Below are 18,072 nucleotides of genomic sequence, written 5' to 3' on the forward strand. Positions count from 1 at the left end.
GCGGCCACCGGTCCGAGTGTCAGGTGAACTGAACGTCAGGTAAGAAGTTATGACCTGCAGTCTATCTGGGTCAGATATGAACCAAGTTTGGGTGGAGTTTATTTTTGTTGTGCTGACTTTTTACAGTCAGTTACAATAACTCGTACTGCGTGCTAGCTAGCATGATGGAGTTTCTATACAGCTGGGTGGGTGCTATGATGTTTCTGATAGTGAACTTTATTTTATTCATAAGGTTAGTTAGTAGAGTTGCCAACGGCTCCTTAAAAAATGGAATGGTCCCTCATTCAGAGAAAATATTACACGTTTCGTGTTGAGCTGAGAAGAGACGCAGTTTGTCCCGGACTTTAGCTATAATGAAAAAAAGACACAAAGCTGGATTTATTCTGTCATTACGCTGCACAGCTGCCTCTTCTTCTCTCATTCTCTCCCCCTCCCTCTCCTGTTCCTACTTCAATCATGAAACTGATCAATGATCAGCTGATCGGCTTTTCTCTCGCGTTTGTTTATCGCCCACTTTGCGCCAGAAAGAGGAACCCAGCAGATGTCGTGCTAAACAACAGCAGCACGTTTAAGCTTGATCAGCTGTTGTTAGAATGTATTTAATATTAATTTCTAGTATCAGCTGATGTTTGCTGGAGCCACAGCTGTAAAGCTGCTGGTCATGATGTCTGTTTAGATATGTGGTGAGAGGGAAACATAAAGATGAAACCAGGAGATGTCCTTACTGAATCATCAGAGCTGAACAGGTGATGGAGAAACAGGTTTACCTTTTAGGTGACATGAATGAGTTGAAGGGAAGTTATGAACTGTTTCTGAGAGATAAATAACACCAGGATCCTTTTTTATGTAGCTGACAGCTGGTAACTGTGCAGGGGCGGGTCTAGCAAAGTTTTGCCAGGGGGCCAGGTAGGGCATTAACAGGGAAAGGTGGGCACAAAGAAATACTTTTCTTTCTTATTCTCATTTAAAATATCTAGCTTTTATTAAATAATTATCTGAATCTTACGAACAAAGTTTTTATCTGACGTAAAATGTATAGAAATCATACATATACCAAAAAGACTGTGCATCACTGTCACAACAGCATTTCTTTTCATTCAAAGGCTTTATAGCTTTAATACCTGGTGGGCTGGTCTGTAGTGAAAATGCCCGATTTTTTTGTCCCAGTCCAGCCCTGCAGGTTAATACTGGCAGTGTCACCATGCCAGCTGACTGTATTTATCATCAGCTAGTGTTGTTCTTTATACATCAATATTACCATAGTTTACCATGAGGCAGCATAGAAAGTATTTACTTGCTTTCAGGTTTTATTCAAATGTTAGTCTTTTCATTTGTTTCCCCACTTTTTCCCTGTTTCAAAATCAAACACCAGTTTGTGAGAAGATTGTCTTCTTTTTTTTAATAGGCAGATAAAGTTTTGCATTGGCATTGGCTAATTGTTAAAAATGTTATAAAAATTTTAATATTCAAAAATGTTTTTGCCCAAAACATATGTGCACTATATGTCAGTAAAAATACTATGCAAATATTGCTGTCCTTGAATGCTGAATAAACACTGACAAAGCACTGATTGTATCTCTTGTACTTTATCAACGCAGTATCTAAAAACTTTACAACCTAACGGTTGGTAGGATTTTTTTTTAACATTATCTGCCAATTACATCTGTCACCCTTCTCCAAATCTGTGCCGCTACCTGGCCCCCCCAACAAAAATTTTCTAGACACGCCACTGCCTAAGAAATATAGTAGTGCTGTTCAAAGCCCAGACGATGATATAAACATTTTTCCACCAAAAGCCGCAGACACAGGAGTCTACAATACAGCTGGGAGCTGATCTGCTGACATCAGGTGGCAGGTAGTGATGAATTTCGGGCTGTGTTTAAACACAGATAATCATCCTAAATTTGGGGCTGACTAAGCATTTCGAAGACTCATAGAACCCTGAGTTAGAGGAACTTAACAAGCACCTGAATAATGAGGCTGATTCTGTTTTTGTTAGTGTGCAGGAAAGAGTCAGAATATCAAGCAGAAAGGGACAAAAAGATCAAAGTGCAAGAAGAATAATGGAGCAGGGAATTGTGCTGCAGACACACCTGCTCTGGATTGTATTTGGAAAGGACTCCTCCACCATGAAACTCCTCCAGCACATCCTTCAGCTTCTTTGTGGAGTCTGAAGAGGCAAGAGAAAAACTGAGTAAACACAGAGCAATGTATTTTACTTTGACTCACATACATCTTAGCCAAAATGAGGATACAAAAAATAAATAAACATGATACAACTCATAAATAAATTCCCAGATAAACACTCTCATCTGTAAGAAGGCGCTCTGGATCAGTTAAGCTGGTGAGTCAGCCTTGTTAAAAGGGGAAAGGGACATTGCGTAGTTCTCACTTTTTGATGCAAATCCTTTATACGCACACACTAAATGCCTTTGTGCAGAATACTGACCTCATCCCACAGCCATCTATCTAATAATTAGAAAGACCAAATATACATGTGTGCATGAAAACCACAGGACCACCATCACCGCAACACATACACAACAGGGTGGCTGTAGCTCAGGAGGTAGAGCAGGTCACCTACTGATCGGAAGGTTGGTGGTTCGATCCCTGGCTCCTCCAGTCTGCATGTCAAGTGTCCTTGGGCAAGATATTAACCCGAATTTGCTCTCCGATGCGTCCATCAGAGTATGAATGCGTATGAATGTCGATAGAAAGCACTATGTATAGATAAAGTGGGTGTGATTGGGTGAATTAGGCATGTTTTATACAGCGCTTTAAGTACTCCGTGAGTACGGTGGCCCCTAGAGACAAAGCACGTACAATCTCCAAAACACTTGCAAATTCCAAAACACTTGCAAACTAAAGAACACATGCAAACTCCAAAACACATGCAAAATCCAAAACACTTGCAAACTAAAAAACACATGCAAACTCCAAAACACGTACAAACTCCAAAACACGTACAAACTCCAAAACACTTGCAAAATCCAAAACACGTACAAACTCCAAAACACTTGCAAAATCCAAAACACGTACAAACTAAAAAACACGTACAAACTCCAAAACACGTACAAACTCCAAAACACTTGCAAAATCCAAAACACTTGCAAACTCAAAAACACATGCAAATTCCAAAACACAACGGAAGTGCTCCAGGACGCTAGGGGCAGTGTTGAGCTTTTGTTACCTAGTAACTACACAAGCCAGGAAGTACCAATGACCGGATTTGGGGTCTGCAGCCTTAAAGGCCGCATTTTAAGGCCGATTACGTCACAGCGACAAGAGAAGGCTTTCCCAATTCAAAGGCTGCTCGAAATGCGGCCCTGAAATGCGTCCATAATTTCCCTGAATTTTAAGGATGGGTCGGTGTAGCCTTCATGGCCCAACATATCCCAGACTTCATAGTGTGGTGGTGGTGTGGATAATTTTGCCGAAAAAAAACGGTGGAAGCGGAGCGGAGGAAGAGTAAACTTTCAGAAGTAAGTACTGAATATTATGTCACTTATTTATGCGCAAATATTTTTTTAATGAAGAACATTAAACCATTATTGTTGGCCACATGTCGGGAAAGTTATGTGACATTAGTGATGTCTGTACTTTCAGAATTAACTTGGTTTTAAAGCCTTTACTTTAAAAAATATATATATAGTCGACCTTAATCTTACAGAGAATGTGATGATTTTATGGATAATTAAAGTCAGTCATATATCCACAAACACAACAAGCTGAAAGTCAGTGATGCTGCTCGGTTTGCAGTCCTGAATATCACAGCACAAGGAGGATTCACTGCACTGTTAATGTTAGCTATGTTATATTGCTGCCTCTGTTCGGTGGTGTCGAGCCAAACGGACTTTAACGTGTGTTTGAACAGCTGACGGTTCATTCGTTAAGCTGAAAGAAAGATGCTTTAATCGCAGGAGTCACACATGTGTCCACTGTACCATCTGGGAACTCCTCTTGTTTCGTAATAACACAAACACTAAATCCTCCTTCTTTTGTGCTGTTTTGTAGCAGTGTATACACCTGAGACTGTCACCTGTCTGTCTGTCCTGCACTCGCTCTCTGTTTCTTTTTCTCTGATTGTGGAATAAAAGTATGAACATGTGTTTATAAGTCACACTTGTGTTTGAATCCTGCAGCTTATCACACATTTGATTTCCATGTGTGACAACTGCAAGTGTCCAGAGTGAGGACAGACTGAGGGACCCACTGCTGCACATCATCTGTGAGGCTTTGCACCCCTGATGATCCACCAGGACAAACTCAGCAGTGTGTGAGGAAGAGGAGGAGGAAGAGCCAGCAGCAGCTGACAGATGGAGAGAATAGACAGACCGTTCCCTGTTTGTGAAGGACTGCTAGAAAAGTTTAAAATAACTAATTGTCTGTCCTGAATCAGTCTTATTAGGTAATGTTCAAATAATTTTATCATTCCAGTGTTTTCAGTGTGGGAGAAAGTACTCAGGGCCTTCAAGTTACACACTATGAAAGGCAGCAACAAGTGTAATATTCAGAAACCTAAAGTATGTATCAGCAGCAGAATGGAGCTAAAAACAAATGTTTGTTTCAGTTCTATGAAGCTTTGAGTGTTTTGGATCAGTAGCACTGCTGTGTTTGTTGCATCATATTGCTGTAATTGTTTATATGCTTTATATATTCTGAGGTAAGTTGATCTATAGTGTTACATCATATTCTATAAGGATGTTATGTGTTTGTATACTTTCTGCCCAGTTTGACCCATTTAGTAGAAGCCAGCCTGTTTAAGGCTCTGATATCTATTCTGTATGACTGAAAGCAGTTATGACATGGTCTGATTTTCTCACCCAATAAAGGAATATTTCATATATCAGTCTACTCTTCATTTTATCAGAAACAGTTATCACAGCTTGTACATTTTCTTTTTATAAATATATGTAAGCAATGAGCCAAATTTAGTAATGCCAGCATACTGAAGGAACAACATTTGTCTCTTATATATATGATACACCTATATATGCACTGTCAAAGATACTTGTCTTTGAGTGAAGATTTAAGGTGATAAGACATATAAATAACTGAATCTGTACTGAAGCTCAGTATTTGAGAGTAGAAAAGTGCTATATAAGAATCAGTCCATTTACCATCTGCTCCAGGCCTAGTTTCACTGGTAATCTCAGCGTTATGGAAGTAAATCTGTTGGGCATCTTTCTTTGCCTTTAGACAATAATTCTGATGGCAAAAGAGCCAAACGGGACAGGCAAAAAAAAGAAAGAAAAAAGTGTTATGGAAGTATGGAAGTGTTTCCTATATCTGCTGTGATTAGAGTGACACAAGGAGACAAATGCAGAGAATGAGGATACAGTCTCAGGTAATGTGAGACGTGGGTTAAAATACCCGATCTAGTGAGGAGACACAAATCCCTTTGCAGCTGTATCACAAAAGGCACAGGGGGTAAATTCTTGCCAAATTAAAGTATCTGGAGCTTTTGATAACAAGAGAGCAGCCAAAAATATTTTTGATACACTATATTGTCAAAAATGTTCACTCACCCATTCAAATTATTGTATTCCTCGCTACATTTTTTCTCTAAGGCAGCCAAGGTCAAAAACCCTGCTGGAGCACAGACGCAGCAAGAAAAAAGGAGGGCTTGGAGGGTGGGTTTTTGTGTGTGTGTGTGTGTGTGTGTAGGTGGCTTCATTAATCCACTGTGCTTCTTCCACATGTTAAGTGTAAGAAAGTGCATTGTTTCTAAAAACATGCAAGTTCCTCCTCTGTAATGTGTCATTAAGTTTCTTCCATGGGAATAACTCTTCCTGCCTTAAAGAGTTTATTTTCTAAATGAGTATGCATGGATATATATGCAAATCCCTCCACTGCGTCTCCAACTCCATACATATTCACCATATCTCTGCCAAACACTAACTGTGTGCTACAGTAGGGTAAGTTGCACTGTGTGAGTAATTCACTAGACATGTCATAAACGGTTTCTAACAAAAGAATGGTGAATTTTGCAGGTTAACCAGTAAAACTCATTACCTCCCATCATGACATTTACAGGGAGTGCAGAATTATTAGGCAAGTTGTATTTTTGAGGAATAATTTTATTATTGAACAACAACCATGTTCTCAATGAACCCAAAAAACTCATTAATATCAAAGCTGAATGTTTCTGGAAATAGTTTTTAGTTTGTTTTTAGTTTTAACTATTTTAGGGGGATATCTGTGTGTGCAGGTGACTATTACTGTGCATAATTATTAGGCAACTTAACAAAAAACAAATATATACCCATTTCAATTATTTATTTTTACCAGTGAAACCAATATAACATCTCCACATTCACAAATATACATTTCTGACATTCAAAAACAAAACAAAAACAAATCAGCGACCAATATAGCCACCTTTCTTTGCAAGGACACTCAAAAGCCTGCCATCCATGGATTCTGTCAGTGTTTTGATCTGTTCACCATCAACATTGCGTGCAGCAGCAACCACAGCCTCCCAGACACTGTTCAGAGAGGTGTACTGTTTTCCCTCCTTGTAAATCTCACATTTGATGATGGACCACAGGTTCTCAATGGGGTTCAGATCAGGTGAACGAGGTGGCCATGTCATTAGTTTTTCTTCTTTTATACCCTTTCTTGCCAGCCACGCTGTGGAGTACTTGGACGCGTGTGATGGAGCATTGTGCTGCATGAAAATCATGTTTTTCTTGAAGGATGCAGACTTCTTCCTGTACCACTGCTTGAAGAAGGTGTCTTCCAGAAACTGGCAGTAGGACTGGGAGTTGAGCTTGACTCCATCCTCAACCCGAAAAGGCCCCACAAGCTCATCTTTGATGATACCAGCCCAAACCAGTACTCCACCTCCACCTTGCTGGCGTCTGAGTCGGACTGGAGCTCTCTGCCCTTTACCAATCCAGCCACGGGCCCATCCATCTGGCCCATCAAGACTCACTCTCATTTCATCAGTCCATAAAACCTTAGAAAAATCAGTCTTGAGATATTTCTTGGCCCAGTCTTGACGTTTCAGCTTGTGTGTCTTGTTCAGTGGTGGTCGTCTTTCAGCCTTTCTTACCTTGGCCATGTCTCTGAGTATTGCACACCTTGTGCTTTTGGGCACTCCAGTGATGTTGCAGCTCTGAAATATGGCCAAACTGGTGGCAAGTGGCATCTTGGCAGCTGCACGCTTGACTTTTCTCAGTTCATGGGCAGTTATTTTGCGCCTTGCTTTTTCCACACGCTTCTTGCGACCCTGTTGACTATTTTGAATGAAACGCTTGATTGTTCGATGATCACGCTTCAGAAGCTTTGCAATGTTGAGACTGCTGCATCCCTCTGCAAGATATCTCACTATTTTTGACTTTTCTGAGCCTGTCAAGTCCTTCTTTTGACCCATTTTGCCAAAGGAAAGGACGTTGCCTAATAATTATGCACACCTGATATAGGGTGTTGATGTCATTAGACCACACCCCTTTTCATTACAGAGATGCACATCACCTAATATGCTTAATTGGTAGTAGGCTTTCGAGCCTATACAGCTTGGAGTAAGACAACATGCATGAAGAGGATGATGTGGACAAAATACTCATTTGCCTAATAATTCTGCACTCCCTGTATTTAGTTAAAAAGCAGCAATAATGAGTTCAAGGATTTCAGCCATATACCAGGGTGGCATTGCCTGTGCTGTAGAGATCTTTGCATTCCTCCATGGATATGCCTCCGCAGGCCATCATGTTACCAGCAGCATAACCTCCTCCACGGCTTCTCCAAAAACTTTCATGTCTGTCATACGTGCTCAGAATGAATCATCAGTGAAAAGCACATGGCATCAGTGGTGGACATGCCAATTCAGTATTCTGTGGCGAATGCGACACAAGGCAGTGAGCACAGGGCCCACAAGAGGACATTAGGCCCTCATGAAGTCAGTTTCTGATTTTTTGGTCTAAGATATTCACACCAGTGGCCTGCTGGAGGTAATTTTGTTGCTCTGAAAGTGCTCATCCTATTCCTCTTTGCACAAAAGAGCAGATATCAGTAACGTGATAGATGAGGACCTTCTACAGCTCAGCTACTCTAGCCCTCCTAGAGTAACCGCCTCTCCTAGAATCTCCTCCATGCTTTTGAGGCTGTGCTGGGAGACACAGCCAACTTTCTGCCAATGAAAGATAGTGATGTGTCATCTAGGAGAGGTTGGACTACCAACCTGGGTGGTGTCCAGGTACCGCCTCATGCTACCAGTAGTGACACTGACCCTAGGTACAGTAAATGCAAAACTAGTGGGGGAAAAAACAGCCAAAAATGATAGGGAGTGAAAAATGTCAGTGGGCTCCACCTGTAAAACCATTTATGTTTTGGGGGTTGTCTCCTTGTTGCCCCTCTAGTGCACCTGTTGAAACTGAAAAACGCCACTTTGTGCATCACTGTTTTAGGTACAGCTGTATATTAAATTAATAATACAGTATTTGGAGAGATAGAGATTCAAACAGTCCTAATACCACTCCAATGAGAACATCAGTGACAGCTTTAAATCAGAGCATACACAGTAAAATAGTCCTATGCATGACTTTTCTATCATCTTTAGGGGAACACCTACTATTATCACCATGAAAAGATTGGGGTTAATGGCTCTGCAATCAGCCGGTGAATCTTACATGTTGCATGCTGTTCGTGTGGGTCTATAAGACAATGACTTATGCATGATTGTGTAATTCCTCGGTGGAATAGCTTCCGTGAGAGAATCACACTCTGTTCATCACTCACAATGACACGCACAATCCAGCAGGAGCAAGAAGACAGATGCTCCTTTGACTAACAAATGCAGCTGACAGTGAGGGAAGAGATAGCCACAAGGCTTATTCAGCAGGCTAATAAGTGGCAAACAGTCATGCAATACAAATCAAGCAGGTTGAAGGGCCAGTGTTTGGATCCCTCCGATTGCTTTATGTATAAATATGACATATATATGTCTATAAAATACTGATCCCAATGTCAGCTGCTTCCTTGCCACGAGGGGTCACCACAGCAGGCTGGTCTACATGTTTTATGTGGCAGATTTTTACAACAGATGCTCTTCTTGACATGGCCCCAAAGTGGCTTTGCAATTCTAGCTAAAACAGAACCAGTACCCCTTTTCTCACCACTGGAGGCAGTATTTAAACGCATGCATGGATACATCACTTAACTGTAAATATACATAATTTGAAATGTTGTGCACATTATCATAAATAAACATCTAATTATCTAATTAAAAATAGGCTTAGGCTGCTGGAGGACTGCATGATTTGGACTGGCAAACAAAGCTTTTGAGTAACATCTAATGCATACATGAATGTGCTATACACAAATGGAGACACATACAGACAAACCTCATTATATGTACCTAAATCTGCCATGCAAACAAATCTCCGGACAAAGTCACATGGGTACTCACATTCACTGTACTGCTGCAGCTGGCTAAACTCAGCCGGGCTCAGACACACCCAGCTACTGTCTCCCATGCTGCCTGAAGCCAGGGGCTGAGCTCTTGGTGTCAGTCCACGAGTGCTGCAGTGGGAACTGATGGCTATCCTTCGGTCACGTTGTGTAAAAAGACTGAGAAGAAGAGGTTTTGGGATGTCATCGCTCCTACTTTACGAGAACCATAGGAGGGCAAGCTGAAAAAACTGAGGCCACATGAACAGTGGGGGAGGGAAGACGATGTTTATATTTCCCTCCCTGGATATTTAATTTGTCCCTTTGAATCACAAAATAAAATAGCATAGGATTTTAGTCTACTCGATCCAGTTCAGCCACTGAAGCAATGAGACCAATGGGAAGTCTGTCCACAAAGGCTGCTAACTGATCCTGATCACCGGAAGATGGCACAAGTTTTCTCAGCATGCCCACATCAAAAATCCCTTTTTTGTCCTGGAGAAAGAGAGAGGGAGAGGAAAAAGAGAGAAAAGAGAAACAAATTTATTGAGTTGATCATCAAGCTTCTCTGATTCGATATGAAATATGTAGATAGCCTCATGTTAGCAGGCACAACGGAGAAATGAATGGGAGGAGGAAAAGAAGCAACAAGTATGAACAAAAAACGATTTATAAAAGTGAGGGGCGGACAGCTGAGGGAAATGCTGCAAAATTAAACCACCAGTCTGCCTTTAAAGTTTCCTATTTGTGACAAATGTATTACTTTTCTACAGCTGACCTGGGAAATTTGAAACGATGCAGATACATTTTTGGAGCCTTTTGTCTTCTGAACATTTCCCGTGGGAAATACATTGTAAGTGCACGACAAGAAAAGTCCCTGTAGACTCAAGCAGCTCATTTTTTAATGCTGGAATCATATTGTTAACATTATGTTTGCAAAGCTCTGCCCAACCTGAGCTTTGTTGTTTTGTCGCATTACAGTTGTTATTATATACTAGTATAGCCATTTAATACAGAATTATTTGCTCTGTGATTTTCAGCATGATGACAATTAAACTACTAAAATGGATATATGTGACGTGATAGTGCAATTTGTGTACAACTGAACAACACCATGGTCTTATTTAAATGGTTCACTTGCTGATAATCAACTAGTTCCACTTCTTAGTGTTCACTACTTCAGCACTGGACCTGCTATAAACGTGGTTTTCATCCCCTATGACCTGCAGCATGTTTGTAACAGGGTTTTGGTCACTTTAGACCTAACCCCAGATTTTGAAGCTATTTTCATAGCAATTTTATTGTTCCATAAGTCTAAAAATTATGATTGGTACTTGTGTAAAACTGCATGTGCTCCAAGGTAGTGATTTAAAACATTTTTAACATTAAAAGAGCTGGCATATGAGCCCTTCTTAAAGTAAATGGTAAATGGAAAGGTTCTTAGATAGCGCTTTTCTACTCTCACTGAGCACTTAAAGCACTCAATACAACTCATGCATTCACCCATTCACACAAGCACTTTATCGAAGGTTTTTTTGAGTAGGTGACCCGCTCTACTACCTGAGCTACAGCCACCCCAAAAGCTTTCTATTTCTTCTAGTGGCCACAGATAGTATAGCAAAAAAAAAAACAAAAAAAAAAAACAGTTCTATTTGTTTACTCCTTTTTTAGCATCTTGTTTTTATTTCATGTGTATTTTATTAATGTTAATAGTAACATTAGAAAGCACAGGTGTGTTCTGTAACATCAACGATGGCTGCATTCCACTTAGTCCACTAGAATGGCGTACAGCCACCTCTGCTTTCTATCATACTTTCATAAAGTCTGCTGAGAAAAAGTCTTTTCACTGATGGAACCATCTGAAACTTTACCAGAAGCTCAAAGCACGAGGTAAAACTTGGAGGTTTCCAGTGTAAAAGTGTAAAAAACAAAAGGAGATATTATCCATCTTGGCTCCTGGAAGAATCTGTGCTTGTGCTTTTTGTGTAAATTAGAAATGAGAGGATTTATTTGACTGATGTTGGAGTACACGTAGTTCCAAAAGAGAAGAGATAAAAGCACGGGTGACTAACTCTAATTTACCGAGGGAATAACAAGAGCTTATTTTTAGAAATGATTCTCAACTGAATGAAATATGGCTAGAAAACGGTTGTTATTTGTAACCCTTCAAAGCTCTGATTAGCATAAAAGCACTTGGGATTCTAGCCATTGCTTCACATCTGAGCCAGTTGGAGACACCGTGAACTACTGAGAGAGAATGCACTCGGAATTACTATAGTATTTGGACTTTAGGGTGCTAAACATTTACTACACGGGTAATGCTCAAGTCAAACAACAGAGGTAAAAATGTATAGTTAAATAACATAAAAATACAGCTCAGCACAGCTGTGTTTTGATGTTATTCACTTGTTTATATCAAAACAATAGTTACACTGTAAATATGTCACTGATGTGATTTGTATGCTGTATGCTCTCACACAATTCTTGTGTGTGTGTAATGTCACTAAAAACCTCCCTGTTATTGCTTTGGTTTCTAGCAGATTGCTTCGGTCACCACTAGTTTGCATGAAAAATGCTGTCAAATACTGGTGTGAGATGGTATAGGTGGGCTGACAAGTATGAAAATGGTTGGTGACCCTGAAAGGCAAAAGTCAGGTCTGAGTTGCCATCAAAGCCAGGACTGAGGAAACATGCGTAAGCTAAACACATATATATATATGATTTATGCATGTTTACTTAGCTAAATTGGGGCGACCGTGGCTCAGGGGGTTGGGAATCACATCTGTAACCGGAAGGTCGCCGGTTCGATCCCTGGGCTCTCTGTCCTGGTCATTGTGTCCTTGGGCAAGACACTTTACCCTACTTGCCTACTGGTGTTGGCCAGAGGGGCCGATGGCGCGATATGGCAGCCTCGCTTCTGTCAGTCTGCCCCAGGGCAGCTGTGGCTACAACCGTAGCTTGCCTCCAGCAGTGTGTGAATGTGAGAGTGAATGAATAGTGGTATTGTAAAGTGCTTTGGGTGCCTTGAAAAGCGCTATATAAATCCAATCCATTATTATTCATTATTAAATGTAGTTTTTATCTTATCTAAATTTATAGCGAGCATAATTACCAAATCATAGATGAAAACATAAATGTAATGTAGGATTGCAACACATAGGCTACTGGTTTTGGAATTTAGCTGTTTCATGTCTGTATTTGCATTTTTGTGAATGAGTCAGTGCTAAAAGACTGATTTGATTAGTAACCCAGTGACTCTAAATAGCAGAGCTTTTACAGTTTAAACCCAGCTTCTTTGTAGATAATGTAATAGTCATGCATCATTAAACTGCATACATGGCACGCCTAATGAATTTCAGAAAACTTGACCTCAAATCTTGATCTTGATCTTGAGGTCACCAGGCTTTGAATTAGTCCTGGAAAATTACATTTCACCTCTTTCTCAAGTTATCGTGTTCACAAGATTTTCAGAAAACATGACTTTGGACCTTGATCTTGAGGTCAAGATCACTGAGATTTGAACTTACCAAAGATTTTCAGTAGATGCACCTGTGGTATCGATTTAAAACTCCAATGTGGTCTTGTGTTCGCAAACATAAAAATGCAAATGTTCATCATGTATTCCCTGCTGTTGCAACCAAGTGAAATATCACTGAAACATAATAGTTTTTGTCAATAATCACCTTATAGCAATACTGTGAGTCAGTACTCTATTTTCTTTATATATTTTATACATTCCTTTATCTAAATATTTAAACATTAAATTACAGGGTAAAAATACAAAATAAATAGCTAAACACCAGAAATGATATAACCAGAAATTATTATAAACACACCACAAAATAAAAATGTGACATGCACTGTATGTATGTATATTATAATATTCAGGATATTTAAAAGTTTGCACTGAAAATCAAACAGTCAAACATTTATTCGTATGAATATTTGCTTTGCTGCCCTTTATATTACCTTATCTTAGTTCTGTGTTTCAGTCAGAAATACCTTCTGCCAAAAAGCCCTAAAGGAATACTTCCCAGCAAAAATCCAGTGGGCATAACCTGCACCCCCAGCAGTACATAGTGTATACTTTAAACACCTCTGCTGCTTTTAGGAGGTTTTGTTTGCAGAAGCAACACAAGGCCTTTTTAATTTCGCTCGGGTTTTACAGAAAGGACTCTTCAGTCCAAACATTATCACAGGGAAACTGTGTCATGCTTTATTCCTTAATATTCTCCCTTCGTCCTCTATCAGGTGCTCGCCTCACTCCCGGACTACATGCGAAAACAGCCAGCAGCATGCTGTAACAGGCTGTGCATGTTTACTGATGTTACTAATGGGAAGGGAACAAAGGGGAGGTCTATATGTACATGCTGTGAATCCATGACTGAAAGACAGAGCACGTGCAGATCAAGGGTAGTGGGCCTCCCCCTCTGAGCAGAGAGGGATTCTGTTTTGCTCATGAGGTTGCCTGGCAACTGTGACGTAACAGGAGTACATGACAAAGAGAGGCAAAGAGGGAAACAGGAATCACTATGGCTGCTATGACCAGATGTAACTACATGCCATGGATCGATACTGCACATGAACATATAAACCATGCAGATTGTTTACTGAACCACAAAATATCTTCAAGGATTGGTTTAACTAGTGCCTAGTCAGTCTAACTGCTAGGTGCTGATAAATACTAGTAGACAATAATTACTACTGTGTCTGTAATATAATATTAAGCAATTGTAAGATTGACCTATATTTTAAGGGTATATGCCTAAATTAGGCATAAACTGAGGTTGCTCCCTCTGCACTGCTGCTACGAAAACAAAAGCGCCAACCGTCCAAAAATATTTTCATCTCTCCTTCTTTCTTTGGCTTGTACATTTTCTCCGGTCTTGTTTGTGTTTCTTAGTTATTCCATTAACTTTTCCCTTTCTTGTTCCAACTACTTTTAGTGCTTTTAGTTTTCTGCTTTCCTGCCTTACATAAATTAGTTAACTCTACCTGGAAATACCAGCGTAATTCTGCTTTTTATTAGGTTACTGTGAATGTTTTTAGTGATTTTGAACATTAACGTGAAGCAATCAAATAACAACAAAAGAAACAATGAAGTGAGTTCACCAGTGGGAAGACGCGGTGCACTAGATGGTGGAAAATCGATTGAAAAGTAAAAGGAAAGTGACATGTCCAGCGGACTACTTGAAGGATACCAGTCTGTGTATTATGCAGAATAAAGAACATCAGAGTGCTTGTTTATTAAAGTTAGCTTGATAATGGTAATTAATTGCTCCACAGTTGGATTTTGAATGGATAAAATTCTGCTGGACTGAAGTGTCTTTGGGCTTGTTTTGGCAGTTAAAACTAGCTTTCATAACTACTGTTACCACTGTATACCCTGAAAACATATTTTATTCCATTTAAAAGTAAAAACTTAAAAAAAAATGAATGTGTTTTCTGTTTTACAGAAGTTGACAGAGTGAATGCAGTTTGGGCCACCAGGTGTTTACAACTGGTAAACCATATGCAAATAATGAGCAGAGGCAACTTTACATGAAGCTTGTTGTTGCCATACTGGCTGGTTAAATGACCATTATATCTCAGCAAAGACTTTCAATACTGTTTGTGGGTGCAAATTAAAAATTAAAAAAAGAAATTAATGAATTTTACAAACTTTTGTTTGTAAAAAATTATTTTTAACAAATTAACAAAATGCAATGAAATTTAATGATTCAACATCAGCTGGACTTTTAAGAAAAAAATCCATAAGACAAGGACACAAAAAGCTAATGTTGCATAAGTATCAATAAAAAAGCCAGTCAAACCTCGGTGGAGTTATGGGATTTAGATCTTCATAGCAACAATTGGTCTTTTCACTCAGAGGTTTTTAATTCACAAAGTGACCTAACATACCTAGTGTAAAATCAGGAAATATACTAGGATGTGAGAGTAACGTCAGTCTTTGTATATGCCTCTCTCTCAGAGAGTGATATATATATTTTTATGAAATAAAGCAAGTATTCCTGAGTCCCTCCAGTCTTTAATTCATTCTCAATAAGCCAGTCAAAACAGAGCTGAGCTGTATGAGCCTCCGCATTAAAACTGTTGCCTGTGGTTTTAAAATGCGACGGTGACTCATAGAGCTTTGCAAAGAAAAATAGAAGGGTTATTTACACCTCCATGCACATTATGTTCATTCTGCATGCCGGAAAAAGCAATAGCACCTTTACCAGATACATAGTTTTTTAAGTTGCATTTAGGTGGCAGACAACAAAAAGGCATTGTAGTGAAACAGGTCATCTTACACGTGGTCACCAGAGTAGGCCCATAAAGTACCATCGAAAGATGGCAGGGAAGACATACGAATGAGACATCACCACCATGGAGGTTCAGCAGGTTATCTAAGGTCACCAGAGCAGCTGTAGAGCCCCTGGAGGGACACCCTGCATGGGTTTTGGGTCTGACAAATGCACACATCCACAGACGTCTCTTTCCTTTCCTCCAGTAATTTTTGGCTAGTAAGGATCAAGCTTTGTTACACTGGCTTTGTTTTCCTGATTTTCCGTATCGCCTTGTTGTTTTCTATGTGGTTTGAGACTTGTTTATTGTTCGTATGCTACATGTTAGCTACTGTAGAATAGCAGCCTTTGACACTGTTGCCAGGTTGGTGGCACTTTAATTTGGAAGAGGCAAATATGCATGTAAACATTTAATGCTTTTAGAGTTGCATATAATTACTGTATGTCACTGCTCTGTTTATTTACACTTACAGCAGCTCTTCTGTCACTGTGGTGCTACAAAAGGTCCACCAAAACTTATGGATGTGTTTTAAAGAATAGCACAGCACTTCAGAATGTTTGGACATATGTGTGTAAGCTACATTATCATAAAATGAAAGGAACCACCCTTTAAAGCCGCATGAGGATCGCAAACTCTGCACAAACCACAATGCGTGGGTGGTGAGACTGAACCAAAACAGTGAAGTTGTGGGCTGGACAGCTTAACAGTGAGCGGAAACTCACTATAAAGCTCAGTGAAACCAAAAGCAGCAGATATAAGAGATGATTCATTGTAAATTCAGCACTACAAGCAACATCTTCCATAATAGACTTATTTTGGTATTAGTAAAGAAATTTTCCCTATATCAAACAAATTTGTCAGCCTGCTGCACTGCATTTTTCAACTGACAGTCTGTGGTTGACAACAGTTATCTTTAGAACAGACCAGCTAGAGAGCAACATCTCCACACTGTTCTGACGTAAAGAGGTTTTAAGAGTTGAGACAAATCCACTTACTCATTGGCATGGAGACAGTCAATAATAGCTGGTTTGAAGTTATTGATCGCAATATTTTACATAATGAAAACAAAGACTATAACATGTCCTCTTTAGGTCAAAATATGGTTAATTATCAAACTTAGAGATCCGTCCACAGTTGAACGTCAGACTGGCTGTCTGACGTTAAACTGTCCCTTACAACTTTGTTTGTTTTGGTGCCTTTTGGAACATTTTTGAAGGAATTGTGTAACAAATAATGTGACTTACTCCGTGGTGCAACCCATCCAAGCAGTTTGTGAGTGCGAGTGAGTGAAATTCTAGTATTTTATTAGTCTGTTACTTATCATGTTTGCTAGCGTTGGGAACCTCTATGGTTTAAACATATAATAGTTTCATTTATTTCTTTGAATGACAAAATAAAGACAAGAAATACAGTCATCCAAATTTCCTCGACTAAAACTATGATAGCAGAAAGTTGAATATGTGCCATTTTATTACCGTTCAATCTGAACCTACGTACCACTCCGGTCTGATGTCTCAGCATTCACTAGCAGGACATGTTGCAAGATATTAAGCATGTGGAGAGAGAAGCACTGCCAAATTAGGATAGTGATGATGAGTTCAGTGATACGACAGAAGAAGGAAGGGAGTGTAAACAGGGACATGATTATGTGCAGAGAGGACTAAATGGAGATGAGTCTGCAGGATAAAAGCAGAAGGTTGATTCATAGTCCAGTCATCAGAATTCCAACTAAGAAATTGTGAGGCAATGCACTTCAGTGTAAAACTGGAAGCCAAATGCCATGCAGCATGCTTCTGACGTCCCCACTGTAGAGGGCTAAACAGGATACTGTGGACTGGGAAGGCCCCTTCTACAGGAAGAGTGTTTTGATAGCTGAAGCTATGTTCTGAGACAAAGTATTTTTCCCTGTCCGCTGCAGGAAGCCATAGGACTGTGTGACCATATGATTAAATGGATAGAGACAGCAGCTTTTTTCTGTGTCAAACATCAGTCACTTACAGCACTGAGATAATCTTCATGATCCAAGCACTTCTAAATATAGACATCCTGTCATAACTGGGTCGGTAGATTACCAAAACACTTTAGAAACCTCACATTCTAGCTCCAGTTCACACCTGCATTATGTAGTAGCTCATACTGCAATGCTGCATTGTCTGCCTATGTTTTAATGAAACAAAGGCAGACAAAGCCTATGTTTCACTGAACTGAGGATTGAGTGTTTTTGGTGCAATTCATTTCTTTTACTCTAAAACTGTATTTTTCCTCAGATCTACTCTGACACAAGAGCTCAGCTTATATATCAGTAGACACACTTGAATTCAACTTGTTTGTGAATGTTTATAATGGGGAAACGTTTATCATTTCCACCCACAACAGAAAGCCCTACCATTT

At 39.7% G+C, this 18,072-nt stretch overlaps 1 protein-coding gene and 1 long non-coding RNA gene across 4 annotated transcripts in view; one reads left to right on the plus strand and one right to left on the minus strand.

The window, feature by feature from the left end:
- Positions 1 to 18,072, minus strand: part of dgkg (diacylglycerol kinase, gamma) — a 166,255-nt gene that overhangs the window by 132,411 nt on the left and 15,772 nt on the right. For all 3 annotated transcript variants that reach the window (XM_014410488.4, XM_014410489.4, XM_014410487.4), the window contains exons 2-3: positions 9,413 to 9,888; positions 2,094 to 2,170 (exon numbers count right to left, since the gene is read on the minus strand). In XM_014410488.4, coding sequence (XP_014265974.1) covers positions 2,094 to 2,170; positions 9,413 to 9,479 — 144 coding nt within the window. In that variant the 5' untranslated portion in view covers positions 9,480 to 9,888. The remainder of the gene's footprint in view (positions 1 to 2,093; positions 2,171 to 9,412; positions 9,889 to 18,072) is intronic.
- On the plus strand, positions 3,350 to 4,844 carry LOC143412944 (uncharacterized). Its single transcript, XR_013093459.1, has 2 exons — positions 3,350 to 3,482; positions 4,143 to 4,844. It is a non-coding gene; the product is annotated as an uncharacterized LOC143412944 (long non-coding RNA).

Source organism: Maylandia zebra, linkage group LG16 (genome assembly GCF_041146795.1).
Source record: "Maylandia zebra isolate NMK-2024a linkage group LG16, Mzebra_GT3a, whole genome shotgun sequence".
NCBI lineage: Eukaryota > Metazoa > Chordata > Actinopteri > Cichliformes > Cichlidae > Maylandia > Maylandia zebra.